This window comes from Onychostruthus taczanowskii, unplaced genomic scaffold (assembly GCF_017590055.1).
Source record: "Onychostruthus taczanowskii isolate IOZ18803 unplaced genomic scaffold, ASM1759005v1 scaffold7, whole genome shotgun sequence".
Classification (NCBI taxonomy): Eukaryota; Metazoa; Chordata; class Aves; order Passeriformes; family Passeridae; genus Onychostruthus; species Onychostruthus taczanowskii.
In genome coordinates, this window is record NW_024504786.1 from 9,431,821 (window position 1) to 9,452,305 (window position 20,485).

The 20,485-nt window shown below is 42.8% G+C and overlaps 1 protein-coding gene across 3 annotated transcripts in view; it reads right to left on the reverse strand.

The window, feature by feature from the left end:
• The window catches only part of PTPRF (protein tyrosine phosphatase receptor type F), a 376,830-nt gene that overhangs the window by 86,012 nt on the left and 270,333 nt on the right, over positions 1-20,485 (reverse strand). For all 3 annotated transcript variants that reach the window (XM_041421648.1, XM_041421647.1, XM_041421649.1), the window contains exon 7: positions 4,668-4,778. In XM_041421648.1, the coding sequence (XP_041277582.1) occupies positions 4,668-4,778 (111 nt within the window). The remainder of the gene's footprint in view (positions 1-4,667; positions 4,779-20,485) is intronic.

Consider the following 20,485-nt stretch of genomic DNA (forward strand, 5'->3'; position numbering starts at 1 on the left):
TTGATCACTGCCAGGCCCTCAAGCACTGGCAGTGCCCCTCTCCGGTGAAGTATTGTCACCCTCATCAACCCTGAGGAGAGGCAGGTTTAACGGAGCACATTGCCAGAAGTGTGCATACAGCTGGGCTGTAAACAAACGGATTCCCTTGTTATTTAGCTATTTTTCAGACATCTCCAGTTTTGGTTGCTGACTGTTCAACCACTGTCCTCAGCTTTTACTCTTCTCCTGGCGATAGCCTTGAGCTTTGACTGCTGTTGCTATTTTAGCTGCTTTAATATTACATAAGCAGAAAATGTTCTTTTTAAAGGCGTCAAGTCTTCTTGCTCCAGGCCCATGTCAGTCATTCAGAATTATTATTATTTACACAAGGTCCCTGCTGCAGTAAGTATCATATAGCCAAAAGTAGCCATTTCAGTGAGCTCCCTCCGTGTCTGAGCCTCAGCTACTGCCAAGTTCTCAAGGGTAAAACCCTGCAGAGGCCAGAGAATTGCTGCTAGGGACAGAGCAGCAATCCAAACTTCATTTTGGGTGATGGCTCCTTGGTGAAATTTGGCAAATAAAATTGCAGACTCCAAGCAGGGTTCCCTACTGCCAAATGAAATACTAGCCTAGCCTTTCAAAAAGCAGATCAAGAAACAAAGGTTTTTGTAGTAATGCCATTTCTATTTACTGCAGTCTGATTTACTAGCTTGCAATTTGGGGACAAAGCAGATAATTCACTTTTAAATTTATTTACTTTTGTTTTAAAGTAGCTGTGCAGCTCCTTCTCTACAGTATGTGTAGCACTTTGGGCTAGAGAACTCACTGCACTTGCCCCACTGGAATGTGCCTTGAAGGCCTGAAAAGCAGCATTTAAAAAGAGAAAAGTGGGCAGCAGATTTCTCATTTGATGTCAAGTATGCAGCCAGGGCTCCTGTAAGTACTATTCTAATAGGACTGGCATTGCTCACTGCTGCAAGCAGCACTGGGAACACTTGTAGTGAATTCACAGTGTATTCTTACATGCAGTCTTCCTACTCATCTGCTTCGTGTGTAGAGACAGGAAAGAGTAGAAAACCCCTTTATACAGGGAAAGAGGAAAATAACAGTGCATCTAATGTGGGGTGCACCACACGGGCCACCATCTTCCCAGGCACTTTGTAGGACAAGACCTGTGAAAATTCTTCTCTTGGTGCAGATGTCCCTGAAAGCTGTAGGCAAATGAAAAGTGAAATGTGTTCCTACAAACCCAATAGTATAGCTGAATGAGTGCAATTACACTATATTCCCAGAGAGCATGACAAAATGACATCAACTGTTTTTTTTCAATACTACGTCCAATCTGCCTTCTACTCTTTAATCAATTTCTTAAATATCTTGAATCAACATCTTGGATCTTTTGCTGCTAAATTAGACAGCAAACTCTCTGGATTAGAGGAATCACATCTTCCATGTTTCTATTCCCTTCCCTTCTCCCTGCAGCACCATCAAGTCCCAAATCTAATCATTGCTACAATATACTGTGGTAGATGTAACCATGGACCACAAAGGGATGATTGTTTCTTCATAGTGGTAATGATAACATCCAGAACCAGACCAGCACTGGCAAACATGCTTGCGGTTAAAAGCTTGGGTAGGAATACGCCACTGTGCTCCCTTCAAAGCCCCTGCTATGGTCCAGAAAGCCACCTTGCCCTGGCATGCTCCTGCTCTTGCTTTCACCCTGTTCTTGCTCCTGTGATGGTCTGGATGTTTTGGGCCACCCTCCAGCAGTGGGAGGCAGTCAGCTCCCAGTGCTGATTCCAGCCCCTTCCCAGCTCAGCAGCAGCAGCCAGATAGACCCATCAGTCCAGAAGCAGAAGGCTTAGGAGGACTGCTTTCCAGCACACTTAGTAAGATGAAAATAATAGCTCCAAGGAAAATGCATCCATTTTCCTTTACAAATCCCTGGTGTGGAAATGTTTTAACTTTTAATGAAGTCCATCTGTGCAGAAGTGCTGGCTCTAAAGGATTTACAGAGACAAGACACTGGTGTAGCCTGCTACTTCCTCCTCCTGTTTTTCCATTGATATAGAAAGCCCTGAGCAGTGCCCAGATACTCCTTCTCAGCACCCAGTCTCTTCCTTTGTTAGCATGAAAAGTATAAAGATGCTAATGAGCCTGTGCTTTCCAACACAGCCCACTCACAAAGGATTACCTGGGAGGCTAGGAAAGGGGAGAATATGATCAAAAACATAAATCCCAAGAGTCAAGAGACAAACAAACATTTGAACTATTAGAAAAGCAATAGGCTGTAAATGAGAGCAGGCAAAAGCAGTCCCAAGAACTACACAGACTGGAAATTAGTGCTGCTGCTCAGCACTCAGCCATGCTTCCCAAGGAAGTGGACAACTGCTTGGGTATTCATGAGGTCAATCATTATAAAACCACCAAACATTGGCAGTGTAGCCCACAGACTTAATTTCCACTGTAATTTAGCATTAATTAATGTCCCCTCTAGTAAACATGCAGGCACTTTCTAAAGATCCTACTACAAGTCACTGATGTGTCTAATGACAATACTGTAGGACCATCACAAAAAGAAAAAATCAGGGATTTCTATCCTGCAACCCAGACCTGAGAAAGTAAGATATTTCTATTTCTTTCCTTGCATTAAAGAAATAATATACTGTTCTCGGCTTGAGTAACTTTTTGAACTATTTAACTAATGTAGTAACAATAAGACCTGTTTTTTTGTAGAACATTTGCTATCAGAAACTGTAAGCAAAATACCATCTAGGACCTAGTACGCACAGGAAATATCATCTGATAGCATCATCATAATTTATGGGATGTCATGTCTTAAATATACAGAAAGACTTTATCAGGATCATGTAAGTTGGAGATTCACATTGTAAAGATTATGTGCCAGAAAAAGGCTTGTTCCAAACATTTATGTGTAAAAAAATTGACAGTTAACAGCAAACACATGTCAAAGAACATGCTTTTGTTGGTGAACGTGAGGATGCTCTCACATGTGCAGACCACCTACAGCCCATGCTTAGCCCCAACAAGGCAAATGAACCTTGTAAGGTTCATTTACACTAAGCCAAGTGTAAAATCCAGAACACTCCTCAGTCCTCCGGGATTCATTTGCTAAACAAAGAGCGTTCATTAGTAAGAAATCGTAAGTTGTTAAGAAGAGGCTTTTCTACCTCTTGAAGCTTTTGTGCCTTTTTCAGCCACATGTCTATAGAAAACAGAACATTGACAGTCTGAGTATGTCACAGGAAGCAAAAGCATCCCAAATACTGCAGCAATACAGGTGGATATCCACACAAACCTACGCAAGAACAGCCAACCTGGTAACTAGAATCCTTTCTCTCAGAGAGCAAAGGGTCAGTCTGGGATGAGTTTTAGTACAGCTTGCCTGGAAAATGAAATTGCAAGAAAACAGGGAATTTAAAATCATCCATAAATACATTGTGAGAGTGAAATGAGTGATTCCACTGCATAGATATAGCTTCATCTTCTGAATATGCTTAATTGGATACTTCAGTCTTCCAAAGACTCTTATAATCCAAATTAGGCTGCAAAATAAAAAAGCAGTCCCCCATAATAAGCAACAAAAACAATGCCAGAAGCCACCCCTAGAAGCAAACACACAGCATGAGAAGACTTTATCATTCTCATGTCCTCTTTCCATACTAACCTATGCATATACAGCCTTAAGACTGCATTTTCTTTCTTTAAATCAGAGGAAGGAAGAAATGAATATGAGATTTTATTATTAGTCTGTTGATTTACTATATGGAAATAAAATCTGGTTCTAACTTCCTAATAAGCACCAGCACAAGAATGTTCTTTCTTTTCTTGAGAAAACCCATAACTACATTTCCCAGGGGTTCCTGACCAATGACTGGTTCTACAGAGTTTCGTATGAAGCAGCATGCTTTTTTTCTTGCTGAAATTAACAGAAAGTGTACAGGGAATTTAGCACTTGCTTCTCTCCAAGCTAATTCAAACACCTTCAATATAGAGCAACAAAACTGCCAGGAGACTATCCTAATATAAAACCTAGTTATTTTGGTATGTTGAAAACAGTTTTAAATTGGCAACATAGCATAACCATTAGAAAAATTGCCTTACATGAATTGTGGCTAATTTCCAGCAGGTTCCCAGTGTGAGCCATTAATACCCTGAGGCTCAATCATTGATGCATATAAGATGGATTAGGACAACTTCAAAAAACTGTTCTGTTTTTAAAGGTACACATTCCAAAGCAGAGGCCTAAATATTGGCTCAGTATAGCTGAGCACCTCTGGCTGGTCAGAGCATGACCAGTTTTAGACTACTTTACCAAAGGTTAGTTTATACTGAAACCACTAAGCCACACCTTGATCCCAATCAAGATAACTATGACACAGAAGTTAAGGAGCTCAAGAGAGAAAGGAATTCCCATTCTGCTCATGTTTCAGTATTTTACATAACACCATATAAACAGCAAAAACAGATTTGCTTTGTGAGTCAAACACAACGTAGATCGAAGATATCATTGAACTTAATTTGCTGGTTTTTGAACAAAAGGCCCCATCACACAATCCACAGTGTAATCAGGGCAGAAGACAGGGAACGTTCTCCTTTCACTGAAAATCATAGAGATTTTAGGAAGGAGGAGAATGACCTCCTTGGGTGGAAGCTGCTCTTACCTCGAACATAAAGGTTGGCTGGGGCAGAGTAGCGGGTTCCTGCACTGTTGGTTGCAACACATTCATATTTGCCTTGGTCTGACTCCTCACTGTTCTCTATTTGCAGAGCTCCTGTACACAAACAAGATGAAACAGACAATTCAGGTTATGGCAAATCTGGTAATCAGACCAACAGCCTCTGAAAAGGAAGGTCATGCCCCACACTTTTAGGGTATCCTCCTGGATAAATATTTCATGATGTTCCCTGGACCCATAAGATACCAGCATGCAGCCAAAGGCACCCAGTCTGCTGTTAGAAACTTGTGAAATTGATAATTATTATTTTTCTAACGCACAGGGAAAAAACTACAGATTTATTTCTAACCATCCCAACCACTTCTATTTTTTTCTTCAATAAAGGAAGAAAACATACACATACACACATATTAATTACAGCTTCATATGAGACTCCTGCCTAATAAAAGGACCTTCAATAAGTCTTCAATCAAAACAGGCAAGCACAAAGCACACTTAACTGTAGCTGTTTCTTATCTGATCCACACAAAGCCTAGCAAACACTCAACAAATTATGACCTTCCTGCAGAAATCAGCAGAGTCCCATCCTTCCCACCTCAGCACTCTTCCTTGGTGATGTCTCAAAAAGACAGCTCTTTTTGAGAAAACACTTTGCCTTTCGTCAACTTTTTTCCATGTTAATGCTCTCCGTATTTTTTCAGATTTCATCATGTACAATACAAAAACATTAGAAAGTTAGTCTGAGACATGAAAGATACCCACCAACGCAATACACCCACGTGGCTGCACGGTGCTTGTGTGAAGGCCACCCTCCCTTTGTTCCAGCAGTGCCTGCTCCCCCAGCTTAGGGTCAGGAATAGCTGTTTATCCCAGGCTGCACACTCCTTGGGATATGATCTGATCCCATCCCCAAAGTGCCAAATGCATGAGGCCTCATGTAAATAATGGCAGTAATTGTGAGGGCACACAGAGTAGCAATTTACATGGGGAACCTGCACAGTACCTTCCACAGTGATGTGGAAGTGAGCAATGGTCTAAAGCTGGTTTTCTCTCAATCTACTCAGCATATTCCACTGGTGTCCAGCAGCACTCAGCCAGGCAACCTGGCCTTTCATCCAAATTCGTGCCCAGCACAGATGACTGCACAACTGGTCACATCTAAACTCCCTTAACTGGGCTCCATATGCAGACTAAAAGATGAAGATGCAGAGAAAGAAAGAAGAAGGATGCATTTGACAGCAACCTGGCACTGCAGGAGTGTGTGGCCTCTGGCCAGACACTGAAGTGGCTGCTGCTCAGCCTGCTTTCCCCAGGCATTGTGGGAATAATTTTTTAAGTGCCTCCAAGTGCTCAGATTCTGCTGGTTAGTATTGCCTGCAAGAAGGGAACTCTGCTCACAAACCACATACCAAACTAAAAAATGTTAACCCCTTTGCTTGTAATGATCTGAACTCATTTCTGCCCGCCACAGTTGAAAATGACCACTGAGAGCTGCACTGAGAATAGCTGGTGAAATTGCCTTCTCCCTTCTTGCTGGTTCAAGCTGCAGAGGTCAAACTCAGTTTTTCTTATCATCAGAACAGAAGAAAAACTAATGTGAATCAACCACTGCCACCTACATTATTTAGAAGGATAAATTGAGACTGTAGCATAAGCCTATATGTCATGGGGAAAAATGAACTTCCCTGGGTTCTGCCATATAATAAAAATGATGTACAGAGCCCTCCCTATTGTTGCATTAGTGTTGGAAATGAGGCTTCAGCTAGACAGGGAAAGCTCGTTTGCAAAAATCTTTCTACCTACTAACGAAAGGACCTGCCAGCTTGCCTGGCCACAGCACACTCTGGACATCCGCAGGCTGAAGCCTACAGAACTCTGCTGCTTGATTCAAGGAAAAACAGTGAATTTCTACATCCTGTCTGGGAAAAACATCTTCAAGCAGACAGCAGCATGATAGGCAGTGGAGCAGGACAAAGTTTGCCAGCATTGACAAGATACAGAGAATCAGAGAATCTGGAAATGGAAAAGACCTATTAAGTTACCTTGTGCATCCCTAGGGGCCAGGGCAAGATAGTTCCCTGTTCTAAATGTACTTGTCTTGTGTCCAATTCCATTTTAAATGTGCCAAGTGATAGGTCTTTCACCACTTCCTCAAGGAATTGATGCCACTGCCTGGTTATGCTCTCTGTCAGGAAGATTTTCTTGGAACTCACAATATATTACCCCCCTTTGTAATTTCTGCTCATCATTCCTTGGGCATGCATGTGCTGTAGAGCTCATTCCAAGTGCTTCCATCAAGCTTGTCTGTGAAAAGCTGTCTGTTGCAAAATATACCCAAGCTTAATAAAAAACCCAACTGGCTGGGCTGGAAGCAGAGCCAGCTTCAAGTGATAGTAGTGTCTGCCTAGAAAAAAAGTAAGATCCCTAGATAATTCTGCCATAAACATATGACCCTTTTAGCCATTTAATACATATCACTGGTATTTTTTTACCCTTTATACTCGTGATCACCATGCCTCTTTAAACGTCAATCAAACTGTGTTTTCATCTTCAGGGACCTCAATAATGGAAAGAAAAAAGAGAATGAAGAAAATGAGGGGAGTTTCAAAAGAAATGCTGTTATTGCCTGTCAACACGGACCAATTTCTAGAATGATACTATAAACATGCAACATGTCAGCAACTGCCTACAAACTGCTCAGGGACATTGGGCAAGGGACTCTGGGTTTGTCTGGGTTGGCACAACTATTCAAATTATGGTGTGTCAGGAGGAAGACAAGAACCCAGAGCAGAAGGAAGTTAACACAAACCTTTCATACGGAACAGAAAGAAAATAGGTCCTGCAATAAATCATTGTTAGACAAACATACAGATCCTGCAGCATTAACTGACAGCCAGCAGAAACTGGAAGGATCATGGTAAACTGATTGCAGTCAGCGGGGCTGTGGATGCTTTCTTGAAGGACAACCTACAACTAAGTGATGGATCCAGGAAAGTGTAGGGTGTCTCAGAGTACAAAGATTTATGAATAAAGTTAAAAAGCTCAGACATTTCTGGAATCAGAAAGCTGGAGACAAACATGCATCTGAGACTTGGGAAAAAACTTCCTTTGAAATGCTCTCAGCCCTAGTTCAGTGATCCCAGAGAAAGAAAGACATCATCTCTTGGAGGGTTCATGTCTAGGCTGGACAGGACACATGGAGTACAGGAAAGCTAAGAGCTGAGTTCTGAGTAGCATGTTTCTCTGAAATTCATGGAAGCTGCATCCAAAGACACTCAAAAGCACAGTGAATTCTTTGCCTTGACAAGTGCAAAGGATCTGATTTCTATTCCTAGCCCTGTCAGCATCTCATAATCTTCTGCGCCTCTGCAAACCAGGGCTAGAAAGGCTGATTTACTTTTATTCATTACTTTGGGATTTATGTTGCGTAAGTTGCTGAGTGAGGTCTTGTTCACACAGGATGTTACTGCAGACTTCTCACATGGACTCCCCGAGTGCTCCTGTGCCAGGTGCCTTGTTCCCATTTGTGTGGCTGAGTCCTGACGTGCAATCAGACAGCAGAACTTCGGTGGATGCATGAGGACCATCTACCACCAGGACATGATACAAGCACACAGAGGAGCAGTGAAGGGCTTGCTTGGGAGCTTGGGGGACTCTGCAGCAGCACATGCACATCACAGTGAAACCTGTCCTGCTGAGCACCACTTGAACCCTTCTGCTCCTCTGCAGCAGGGCTCCAGAGGAAGAGGGGAACAATTCCTCACCACACTGCTGTGTCATGTCAGTCTTGCTTGTGCCTCAGACCTGCTCCTGATAACACAGCTTATCAGAAAGCTGACAGCTCCTGAGAAAAAAACCCTGATTGCTCTCTCATGCCAGGGAGAACAGTGACAAGGCAGAGTTTTCTAGGGCTGAGGGCAGGAGTCAGCCCTGCTGACTGACAAGCACTCCTTACTTTATATTCCTTATTCCTCTTTACTCTGTGCTGGTATCTCCTTTTCAGCCTCTCCCTTTTCTCTTCTAGCTTTTCCTTTGCTCTTTAACTTCGGCACAGACAACAGCCCCGTTAGCAGCTTTCCAAGATACCTATCTATTCAAATATACTTGTGTTCAGGCAGAATCATTAGTTGCAGTGACAGTGGTTAAAAGAAGCATTTTAAAAATGCCCTGCACAGAGAAAGCACAGGGAAGGCAGATCCTGATAAGGGACAATTTTTGGCAGTGCTGGGTGCTGCTGTGCCATGAAGGGCTTGTCACTCTCTTCTCCAGGTGACAACGCAAATGTAAAAGGCTCTGAGCTGCCATACAAATTGGTCTCTCTGAAATCCTGCTCCGTAGCTTACTGGGAGCTTGTGCTCTCTTCTGCCAGAGAGCACCACACAGAGCCAAACACCAGAGCTCCTAGGGCAACGCTTTTCTGTATCAATTCAGGTTGGAGCTCCATCCCCAGCAGCGGGAACAGCTCTTTTTCTCTACCAGAGCATCCACATCCTCAGTCCTCTGGGCTCACAACTGGGGGACTGACTTTTTGCCCGGGTTATAAAATCAGACATGGAACTAAATACTCCTCTAAGCACCCAAGAATCAGAGGAGCCAGGCTGCAGACACAGCGCTAATCTAAGGAAAGGACTTGCAATGCAGATGCAATGAAGCCGGCTACCTGACCAGGGTCCTTCAGCAAAGAGGCAAATTTAGCCCACCTGCACACTAGAGCACATGGCTACCCTAAAACCCTCCCTTTTATTTCCCCCTGCTTCCTATCAGCTTCCTTCACAAAAATACTACCTGACTTCTCCTCCAGCACTATTCTTAGCACCCTCTTCAGCCAGTTCCCTCTTCAACAAGTGCTCAGATGTGGGTCTCAATCCCTTTTGCTAAACATTGCTCCTAGGGAAGGAGAATTTCTCTAATAAAATCCAGAGAGCTGTGCAGTAGGGTCAGAGACAATCCCAGACCAAATAAGGACTCATAAATGTGAATATGGTGGACAAAGAAACAGCATGAAGCCCTGACAATGGGAGAGTTGGACTCTGACATCCTGGCTGCTGCCCGAGATAACAAACACTTGCTGTGGGAGCTGTGAAAAAACACCAAACCATGTGAGAGTCACTAAAAATGAAAATAAGTATGTCCCATATTCACTATTTTTGGTAATTTATAACAGCAGCATCTCCCAGCTGTTCTACAGGATTGTACCTAGCCTCCACAAGCTATTGGCACTGCCAAATATGCAAAACAAGGTAACTACAAATGTATTCTCATTGTTAGTGTTCATTATGGTTATTATGCCTGCGAGGATGGGGATTGGCATACAAGGGGCCTGTTCTGGATGGCAGCACTGCTGAGAAATCACTCTTCTGAGCACCAGAGGCAGCTGCTGATAGTACCTGACTGCTGCCAGGAGCTGGACTCAGGCAGAGAGGGAGGAAAGGAGGCCCAATATTCTCGGTAGCGTGAGGCCTCCTCTTAGAGTTTCAGGATGCTCTGATCCCTCACTAGCAGGTACAGGGAATCTCGGGGGACTCTGCCTCAGAAGCAAAACTACAGCACTGTCAAAAGCACAGTAACACCTTTGTGTACTTCTAAAGGGACATGAGTCAATCTAAATGTGACAGTAAGAAAAATGGTATTACAAGCATTTCCAGGCACTACCCCACCCAGCCTCCCCCTGACACTTCTCCTGCAAGCAGATCTCATTTTAAAATTGTTTTTCTTTTGCTTTCTTTTGGTGACTGGAAAAGCTCAAGAAACAGGAAGAAAATCCTATAATACACAAAGTACAACCAAATGTACAAACACATCCTCAAAAAGAGACAGCAAAATTCTTTTAGCTTGCTCTAATCTCTTTGGATAGCTTTACGCTCCAGCTCGCAGGATAGCGTTGAAATAATGGAGCTATATTTAAACCAGTTCACTTGGGACTGGAAAAGGTTTAGCTACAGCTATACAGAAGTCGGTGCGGGTGTTTACCTGGCTTCCCAGACAGCTTCTGACACCCAAGTGAGCTGATCTAAAGTTAATTCAGACAGACCTCTGCTACGCTGACGTCTGCAAGGAAGAAATACTCTTATGTATAGGAACCTCTGATATTTCCTGTGGTGACAGAAAAGTAACAAACAAATCTGACTGGAAAGGGATAATGCCTGAGATGATGATATTTCTTTACCTCCTCATGTGTATCCAATCTAGTGCCTGCTCAGTCCAGCACCCACTAGAAACACAGCTGCATTCTCCTCTCTCTTACAGCCCAGAGTGGGAAAATGCAGCCAAGTTTCACAAAGGGTTGAGTGAGTTAAATTGCAGAGAAATGCTGGAAATTAACATCTTACATTCTACTTTCAAAATATAACTTGCTTAAACATGGATTTGCTGATACTATCTGTGGGTCACCTTAAGAAGCCAGCTCTTGCCTAATCTGACAGGCATTTGCCAGCTCTGTGTCTTTCAGATGAACAAACAGTGATTTCAAGATTAAATTACTATCTGGGGCAGTCCCAGAGGAGTAAAGAGTGAAGCTACAAATGGAAATTCTGAATTATGGATGGGAGTTCCTCCCATTTACGGGAAGCCACAGATGTCTTGGACAGAAAGGACCAAATATGTGTGGGTAAGGTCAAAAGAGTTTGTTTAAAGATAAAAATCTCTTCATGTTCGGAGGGGTGCCTGGTAGAATATCTCAGGTCATCCTCTCTCTAACCACATGCTGTTCCCTCCAGGTGGGTTTGCCGCTGCTTTGACAGAAATGTCTTGGATACCATCCCAAGAACTCCAGACACACAACTCCTAGTGATACAGTCACAGCAGCAATGAAATCACACCAAAACCACCCCTTCCCCCCAAACATTATTACCAAAAGGGTTCATTCAGAGTAATTAGTTCACCCTTCCTTTCAGACCAAATTAATGGATTCCAAAGCATCAAACTTACCTTAATGAGGAACAAGAGTGCAGCTGGGTATAGAACATGGCAGAACAGTCACTTCTACATGGACACAACCTCACCATCATAAAAGCACTTTCATCTAATCTGTCGTTATCTTTAGAAATTCAATGACCTCCATTTTAAATAAAAGGCATCAGGCTGACAGAAATCCTCTAGGAGAAGCCAGAGAGCAGCACGTGGCTTCTGTTTGCTCTCACAGAAATGTCATATTTGACATTCAAACAGGACACATATATTTTAAATAATGTCAAGAACACTCTTAAAATACCTCAACAGGACTCAAACGGGGGTGGGGAGGGGGTGGGGGTGCGGGAAACTTATGTTTTATGAAATGGATGGTTCTTTTCACAGAGATGCCATCGGTTCCCAAGCAGGACGTATGGAGCATCCATGTGGTTCTGGTGCTGAGTCACTAATGTCATCAGCTAGGACGGGCATGCAGCAAAGCGTGCGGGGAGGCCCTGGGATGGCTGCACACTCAGCGTGCTCGGCCGGGAGCTCAGAGCGGATGGCGAGTTAGCATTCCATCTGTCACTTCATTTTAGCATTTGCAGTAGAAATAGGAGATGAAGAAATAGTTTTAAGGAGTTTGTAACATCACAGCTGTCAATCTCCAGTGTTCCAAAGGGAGGAATGACAGATACGTAAGCCCATTCATACAAAAATAAGGTTTGCAGTCTTCTTCCCTGACCCAGATTTGCTACAAAGGCAACTTAATGCAAATAGGTATCAAACACCAATTCACATTTAGTCTAAAATCACTTAAGAGGAGCTGAAAACATTAACCCCCAGCAACAGAACCAGTTCCAAGAGTAAGATTATTAACTTCCAGCAGTGATTCAGGGAAAAGGGCGAGGAAAAGGGACAAGGGGAAAACTGAACGAACGAGGTTGTGTTGATTTATAGGTAGTAGTCATTCTGTCAAGAAATCCAGAGGTCAATCAAGAGGGGTAACCAAAATCACAAGAGAATTCAGGAGGGCCATAGCACATAACGCTGATTAACACGCTAAAGTTAATCTAAAGAGACAGATTTGAGTGTTTAGGCTAGAAAAAAACAACACTCCAATTGTAAAGTCATTACTGGTGCACACAGGCTGTGAAAACTACTACAGGGACTGTGCACCAGACTGGGCTGGGCTGTCAAAGCAGGGCTGGGTTTAATTAATGAGGGCTTAAACCGCCAGACATGCTTCTGATTTATCCATTTAAAACAAACCTTAATGACGCAAAACAACATCAGGATGTCCAGCTCAGAAAGGGGGGTCTGGGTCAGTGGTTCTCCACTATGCCATCACATTTGAGGGTGAGTGCACTTAAAAGAGAAACACAAGGAACACAAAGGTGCCTCTTATCCCAGAGTCACATTTGCCCAACCTTTCAAGGATTTTTCTCCTTCCATTTAGTTTCATGACCATCAGCAGCAGCACAGATGAATTTGACTATTCTCTTGTGAAAATGTTACCTCCATACACTTACACCAAAGCAATCCATCTAAAACCCCCGAGACACAAGACCTCAGAAGGTCACAACTGTGTGGGAAGTACAGAGACTTTCAGGAGCTGCAAGAGATGTCAACTCTCCTGTGGTGGAGGCCTGGGAGCATTTCCCAAACTTTTGCAAACTTTCCGTTGAATAACCCCCTTTTGACAGTGCAAAATTGCAATGGATGGTTCTACAAGAAATCACGCTGAAACCCAACTGAAATAAACACACTAGTGGGAGAGTGCAGATGAGCGAGAGCACTGGCAGAGTTAGGGCTGAGAGTAAAAGCTGGAGATGAGAAACACCGGAGGAGAAGGGACAAGGCAGACAGGAGATGGAGTGACGTGACAACTGGAGGCACATTTCAGCATTCTTACCTCTGATCGGTGTACCACCTGGTGAGGTAATTTGAATGCAAATAAGATTAGAGAGAAGCATTAGTACAAAGAGGAAAGGAAGAAAATTATAACTAAAAAGCAGAAAGTTTTTTTTAAGCTAGAATTTGTATTAGCGCGACAGGAATAAACAAAAAGAAACTGATGTGCAATAAAAGTCAGAGTGACACTCTCAGGAGGTTAGTAAAGCTTATTGCTTTCAGGAGTGCAGCATCCAGCCCTGCATCTTGCCATTAAAACCCCCACCCTCATGAACAGGGGCCAAACTAAGCTGCCAAGGTGGCACTGCTGGCTGGCCTCACCACTTGCATTCACCCACACCACTGTTCAAGCAGTTGAGATGGAGGACACTTTGGGGAGATGGTGCAGTGCCCCTTCATTCCTCGTACAGAACAAGGAGGGGGTGTCCTGGGGCTGTGTGACTGTGCGTGTGCTGGGCAGGACAGGTGGAAAGCACATGGTTGCGGGCACTCGGTGCAATTTGGCTTTGAGGTTAGAATGACCAGTGGGACAAAATCTGCTCGCTTAAAGACATTAAACTAAGAGGAAAATATAATAAATCAGTTTTGAGTCATTCTCCACATTCACATAACTCTTGCATTGGGTTCCCTCTGGCAAAGAAATTGGTGTCATGCAGAATTAACTTTACATAGAGAAATATTTGGAAATGAAGTGGTTTCTGGTAATGTAACAATGGCACGCTAGCCAGACCTCTGTTGTTCCTGTCTAATTTGGACGTTAGCAGAAGAAAGGAATCCCTACCCTCTTTATAAGGCACTGGAGATAATTTTACATGCTGTAATGAAGAGTATCTTATAAGGAGGGCTTCTCTGGGAGTAAGGTTAAATTATCCTGTTGCAATAATCTTTAAAGGTTCATTTTATGAGGTCAAGGTATTTAGCAAGTGGAGGCTCCTCTGGTCAGTGTCTTGAGTTCAGTGTACAATCAATACTGAAGCATGATGGAGAAGCTCCAGCTGGGCAAATTGGCAGGGAACCCTTCTCATCCCCACTTTTGTCCCCTTGGTCTTAATTTGCACATATGAAGGCTGTTAGTATAAGGGAGAGATTCATGCAAATTTAATCTGTAGGCAGTTCATGGTATGTGTTGGTTTTATGCAGATTTGTAGGATCTGAATACCAAGCACTTACCAAAGAAAACTGAGGAGTTTAAACAGACAGAAAAATAGGGTTAAACAGGACACAGTGTGTCAAATCATGTTCAGTGTATTGATTAATAAATACCAGTATGCATACAAGAGTGTCGTGTATCTCAGATTTACAGCTCATTCCATTATCCACAACAATGATCACCCAATGGGAAAGAAAGACAGAAAAGAATTTCTGTAAATACAAAGAAGGCATATTTTAAGCACATTTAACTTGCCTCTTAAAAAGTAATTACAATATTTATACTTATTCTTTTTCTCTTCTAACTACCCTTCCTTTAGGCAGAGTCCCTTTTTTTGAAGCAGGAGAGCAACTCAAACTACTCATTTTAGCATTTTCCTCTGCCAAGATGACATTATCCTATTTTAACTTTATGTCTTGTTATATTTTCTGATGCCTTCTATGCAGAGATGACTGAAGCATCAGGAAAAATCTTGCAAAGCCTGAAGTTGCGGGTAATCTCACTCTTGGAATAATAATTTGCTGCTTACTTATGTATCTCAGTAACTACTGCTACCCTTAACAGAAAAATTATACCCAGAGATATTTGCATGGAATAGCACAGCCATGGAAAACAGGGTTATTTCTCTTTGCCTGTTTGGAAAGTTTGCCAAGTGATAGTTTTGCCCTATTTGGTCTAGGGCACTCCAGCTCTGGTGTATTGTGTGTCCCTCACCCCACCCCATTCCTTCCCATTTTCAGAGTTAAGAAAAGCATCACCACCACGTGTCACTTCCCATGGGAATGGTGCAACGACTTTGAGTACAAGCCCAAGGGGCCGAAAACATTACTTCCTTATCTCTCATCTGCTGAAATAGGGTTTGCTGCTCTGTCCTGGAACTGAAAAGATTTGCAGGAAATCTTTTTATCTACTCCCTGCAGAGGCTCAACCCTTTCTACATTATGCAATTGTCTGTACAGAGCTCTAGAAGCAACTGCATACTTGAAGCAGATTCCCCAAAATGTTAAATGTGGCCAGCTAATTTCTTTCATGAGTTAAATCCCAATCCTCCTGGCTTCCGAATGCAATCCAACCCTTGTGAGAGCAACACAGAGGCTTGCTGTATTTACTGCAGTGTTTACTCCATGTTTCTCACCTTTGCAAAGTTAAGACATTCACTTTTCAGAGGACACCGTTTACAGAGTGTGCACAAGGCTTTTCAGATGAACCCCAAATTTCCTCATCCAGAAGGAACAAACTGAAGTTTCCCTTTATTCTTCACATCATATGATGATTCATCTCTGGCTGCTGTCCTTTTTAAGGTGTCCCTCAAAGGGACAAATCACAGCACACAGGCCACAGAGTGCCAACGTAAGAGAGTCCATCAAGTGATGAAGATGCCATCACTCAAATGGTTACTGAGGCCAAATTGTGCCCTGTGATCACCAGGCTGCTTTATGCAAAAGGCACCCCAAGATCAAACTTCAAACCCAAATCCTTGTGTTTGAAAGGTCTGAAACACTTGTAAGGAAGGAGAGTGTACCAGTGATAGGGAGTGTACCAGTGAAGGAGAGTGATACCAGACACGGAGAAACACTCCCCACATTCACCTCAGTCAGGAATGAGTGCTGGCCCTGATATTCTCCGTGTACTGGAAGCATCCAGTCAGACACCCAAAGCAAGGAAAAACATAGCATGATACACTGGAAAACCCCCTGGGGTTATTTGTGTCAGTATTTCCCAGTGTGGAGAAGTTCTGTTGGAGGAGGGACTTCACTCTGCTGACAAACTTACCACAGGCTTACTGACATACCACTTCCTTGTAGGAACCTAAACCACCAAAAAATCACTCCAAAGCAACATCAGCAGAGAAACCAAGGCTCGTGCTAGCTGCAACTGAGCACTAGAGCAGTGCAACACTGAATCACAGAGAACTCTGACAGTGCTTTTGGCTACTTCCTAGCATAGGTTATAGGGAATTTCTTTTCAGAATTGAAAGACTATTTGCCACCAGATGCCACTGGCAGTCTGAAGGTACTCCACAGTTGCTGTGTGCACCTCACACAGCAACACCCAGGTGTGCAGTGAGGTTCTTCCAGGAGGCAAAATTTCAGGTGTCAACTGGCTGTTGTTGGCCACTATATTGCTTCAACTCTTTTCCACTCAGTCCTTTCTGAGAGAGCATCCATCTTGTGTGGGTTCCCTGATCCTTTTGGATAAAACCACCCTATCTCCATGCTTTTATGCTGTCCTTACATCTTGTCCCAAGTCAATGCCTATCTGATATCTGGACTCGAAGTTGTACCTTGCTAAGAGCTGAACATCTGCTGGATACTGACTGCTGGGTATTACCAGTGAAGGAGAATGTGGGCACCATGGCCACTTCATTGGGACAAAGAGGCACCACCTCTTTCTGCATGTTAGCTCTGTGCATGTTGGGTATTCCTTTTGCTTCCAAGTAAGTAGTGTTCCTACTGATAGGATCAAGCCTAAATGAAAATGCTTGCTGGTAACTCTGAGAGCCCAAATGCAGCAAGGTGATATGGTGAGCCAGCTCCCACTGCTTCTGTGTTAGAGGCACCTGCACAGTCCTCTCTAATACTTTACTTGCAGTTAATTGTCTGAAAGTCGCACTAGGATCTAGGGCATGGTTCTGTAACTAAGTTAATTGAAAGTGATTAAAAGAGAATGATACTTTTTGTAATACCAAGTTCTCTATTAGATGAAAGATAATGCTTTCTGAATTTCTGTTGTTTGCTTACGTGGCAAAAACTTATGTTAACAGTCAGAATAGCTATTTATTCTAACTTGACATTTTGTTCATAGGTTTTCTGAAGAGCAAGGCAGAAGAGCAGTTCTTCAGCTATGAAAATCACTGGAGACATTCAAGAGCTTTGAGAGTATGAATTCCACCTGAGTTGCTTTGAAGTCCTTTAGGAGGTTCTGATCCACGAATCTGTACAGAAGAACTGTAAAGCATCAGCACAATCTGATCTATACTGAGAGAACTTCCACCGCATCATTAACTGATTTTAAAACATGGTTAGAGGTGCATTGACTCTGGCTGCCAGAACTCATGTGTGTCATCACTTGCAATACTACAGAGCCTGGACAGTTTTAAAATCAGTTCAGCCAAACAAATTTTAAATGTGTTAGCATGCTGGGGAGGTTTCTCAGCCCAGAGCTGGCCTTAGATCCTGTGTCACTGACTGAGAGGCAATGAGTGAAGCTACACACCCCGGGGGAGAACAGGGAGTTGTCCTGAGTCACTGCACTTTCAGAACAGCAGCCTCCCCACAAGACGTGGGAAGTATTAGCAAGATGAACAAGGGAGAATTTGCTACAACCAGCATGAGTCAGAGACCTTGCTTTTGCCTTGATCTAGAAAAATAGAGATGAAACCCTGTATTTATTTGTGTTCTCATCTCTATAGTTGTTAGCCTACCATTTACTTGCAAAACTACCCAAGAACTGGACTTAAAATAGAATTAAGCTTTAATTGGGAAGAAAAACCTAAGCAATTGTAAGAAATAGTTAAAAAGCCCTCCAAATAGAGAGTTATGCTGTCAAAAGGTGTAATAGGAAAAGTGCATATGCACATATATAGATACAATTACTAAATGAGGGGGAGTAGGATACAAGGCAGATTTATAAACTGTCCATTTGCTCCTGACAAAGACACCAGTTTGCTGGCAATAAAGAAGCCTACGATGGTGGCTTGGATTTCTTAAACCACAAACTCTAGTACCTTGACAGAAGATGAACAGAACTCTAGAAACTGATCTTCAGAGCCCCCTGGGGCACATGATCTGACTGCATGCCAGTTCAAAGACCTGCCTGAAGCCCCCTGAGCACTGCCAGCCCACATAACTGTGAGTGTCAGAAGAGAGCACCTTTCCCAAACAGGCTGCTTCTTTATCCCTAACTATTTATACCACACTAGGAGCCCGAAGAAACAGAATCATCCCTCAACCCCCTCTCTACATCAGACTCCAAAGCTGCTTTGACCTTGGTGACCTATATTTCGTACGTGTGAATATTAATCTATTATGTACTCATTGAAGGTCGGACACTATATACACAGTATTGGGCTCACAATGTGCTGCAGCTATTTTAACTATATTACATCTGTCTCGCTTTTATTGGGTTTTAATTAAACGAAATTAAATGAGTGTATATTTAGATTGAGATAGTATAAACTGACATTCATGCAGATATGCAGCCTGAGTATAAGATATGATCTTAATGGAGCAGAGACTTTGCAAAGTATTAAACTCTACCATATAATGAGGTATCTATTTAAATACTCTTTTCTTTGAAAAGCAACTCTGCCCAACTATGGTGTAGGGCTGGAGAGCTCTATTAACACCTTGCAGAATGAATGGGAAACTGCCCAAGCCATCACATTGCTCATAAAGGGTGCTGCAGTCACCTAAGTGGGACTCAGGCACTTCAAAGTGCAGTTCTACCTTATGTCCATCACAAATACAGGAAAAAACCCACAAATGCAAACAGGGGTTGAATCTGGCCCATGAGAAGCTGCAAACTTCATGCTCCCCACTCATGCAAGGGTGGAGTAGAGCCTTGGTCAATCTTGGCATCATATCACCAGATCCCTGAAAACAAAACTTTAAACTCGTATTTGGAAGTCTCTTGCACTGAACTGTAGAAACTTCCCATACTACATTAGAGAGCTAATCAATTTCTTTTTTGAGTCTGAGGATGTGTGTTGCTCATTGATTTCTAAAAGGTTCCCTTGACACCTCCCTTGGTAATTACTGTGTCTTCCACAAGCAGCCAGCTCTAGAGTTTGAATCCCAGGTGAAATATTCAATTAAGATGCTGCTGAAGAACAGCGAATAGGAATCAAAACTTGGACACTGTGACAGGCTTTACTAGTTTGTTTTTAAACTTTCTATCTCACCAAACTTGTGAAGCAGCTGGTAAAGAGGCAGCCAAGTGCCTGTGAAAAGGAGGCTGGAGAACGTACAGCAAGTGCATCAGAGGCTGCCTTGCTGCTCATTTATGGTAATTTCTGATGCTGATTTAGTCAGCTACGAAGTGAAACACAACCATGTGCACTTTCCTATTGCTGCTTCCTAAAGCTTCTCAGAATAATTAACAAGTGTGATATTTTCTTCCAGCACAAACAGATCAAGATTAAACCATGCTGTGGGGGAGATAAGCTAAAGGTCACTGGGAAATTTCATAAACTATAAATGCATTAGTATAATTAGCATTCACTGGTACATCAAGGTGGGATCAGGAGTGTCAGGCTGGGTTCTATTTTTGCTGAGAGTGATGTCTCACTTACCCACTCCTCCAAGTACAAACCTACTTATCATCCAAGCATCATCAAATGTATGCAGAAGGCTCCTGCTATGGAGAAACATTCCAAGATGTTCACCTTGGTTAGAAGATGGTGATTCCCTGGCAGCAGCACTCGTAACAAATAGCTTTTGAGTGCCCAAAGATAATCGTGGCCAAGCAATTCATATTTAACCATGCTTCATATTTAAGCATGAGACCCCTCCAGACCAAAGTTGTTCCAGCTCTGGTCTCTTCTACACTTTGTGTAGGGCACTGGGGGCTTTTTCATCCAGACTAAAGCTGCTGTGTAGTTGTGCATTGTCTTGTTAAACAGCCACTCTAATTCACACTGTGGAGCTCCACTTCATCAGTGAATAAAGCAATTGTTTTATTTCCTTTAATTCTCTAATGGGCCTTACAGTCCTGGGAGACTGAACAGTGCAGTAGAAAAACAAGAATTCCTTGCTAAAATGAGTGCATTCTTAGCCACTCCCAAGAAATAACCATCTGTATTTCAAAAGCTAGTATTTGGCTTGTCGCAGAAAAGAATCAAAAAGAAATG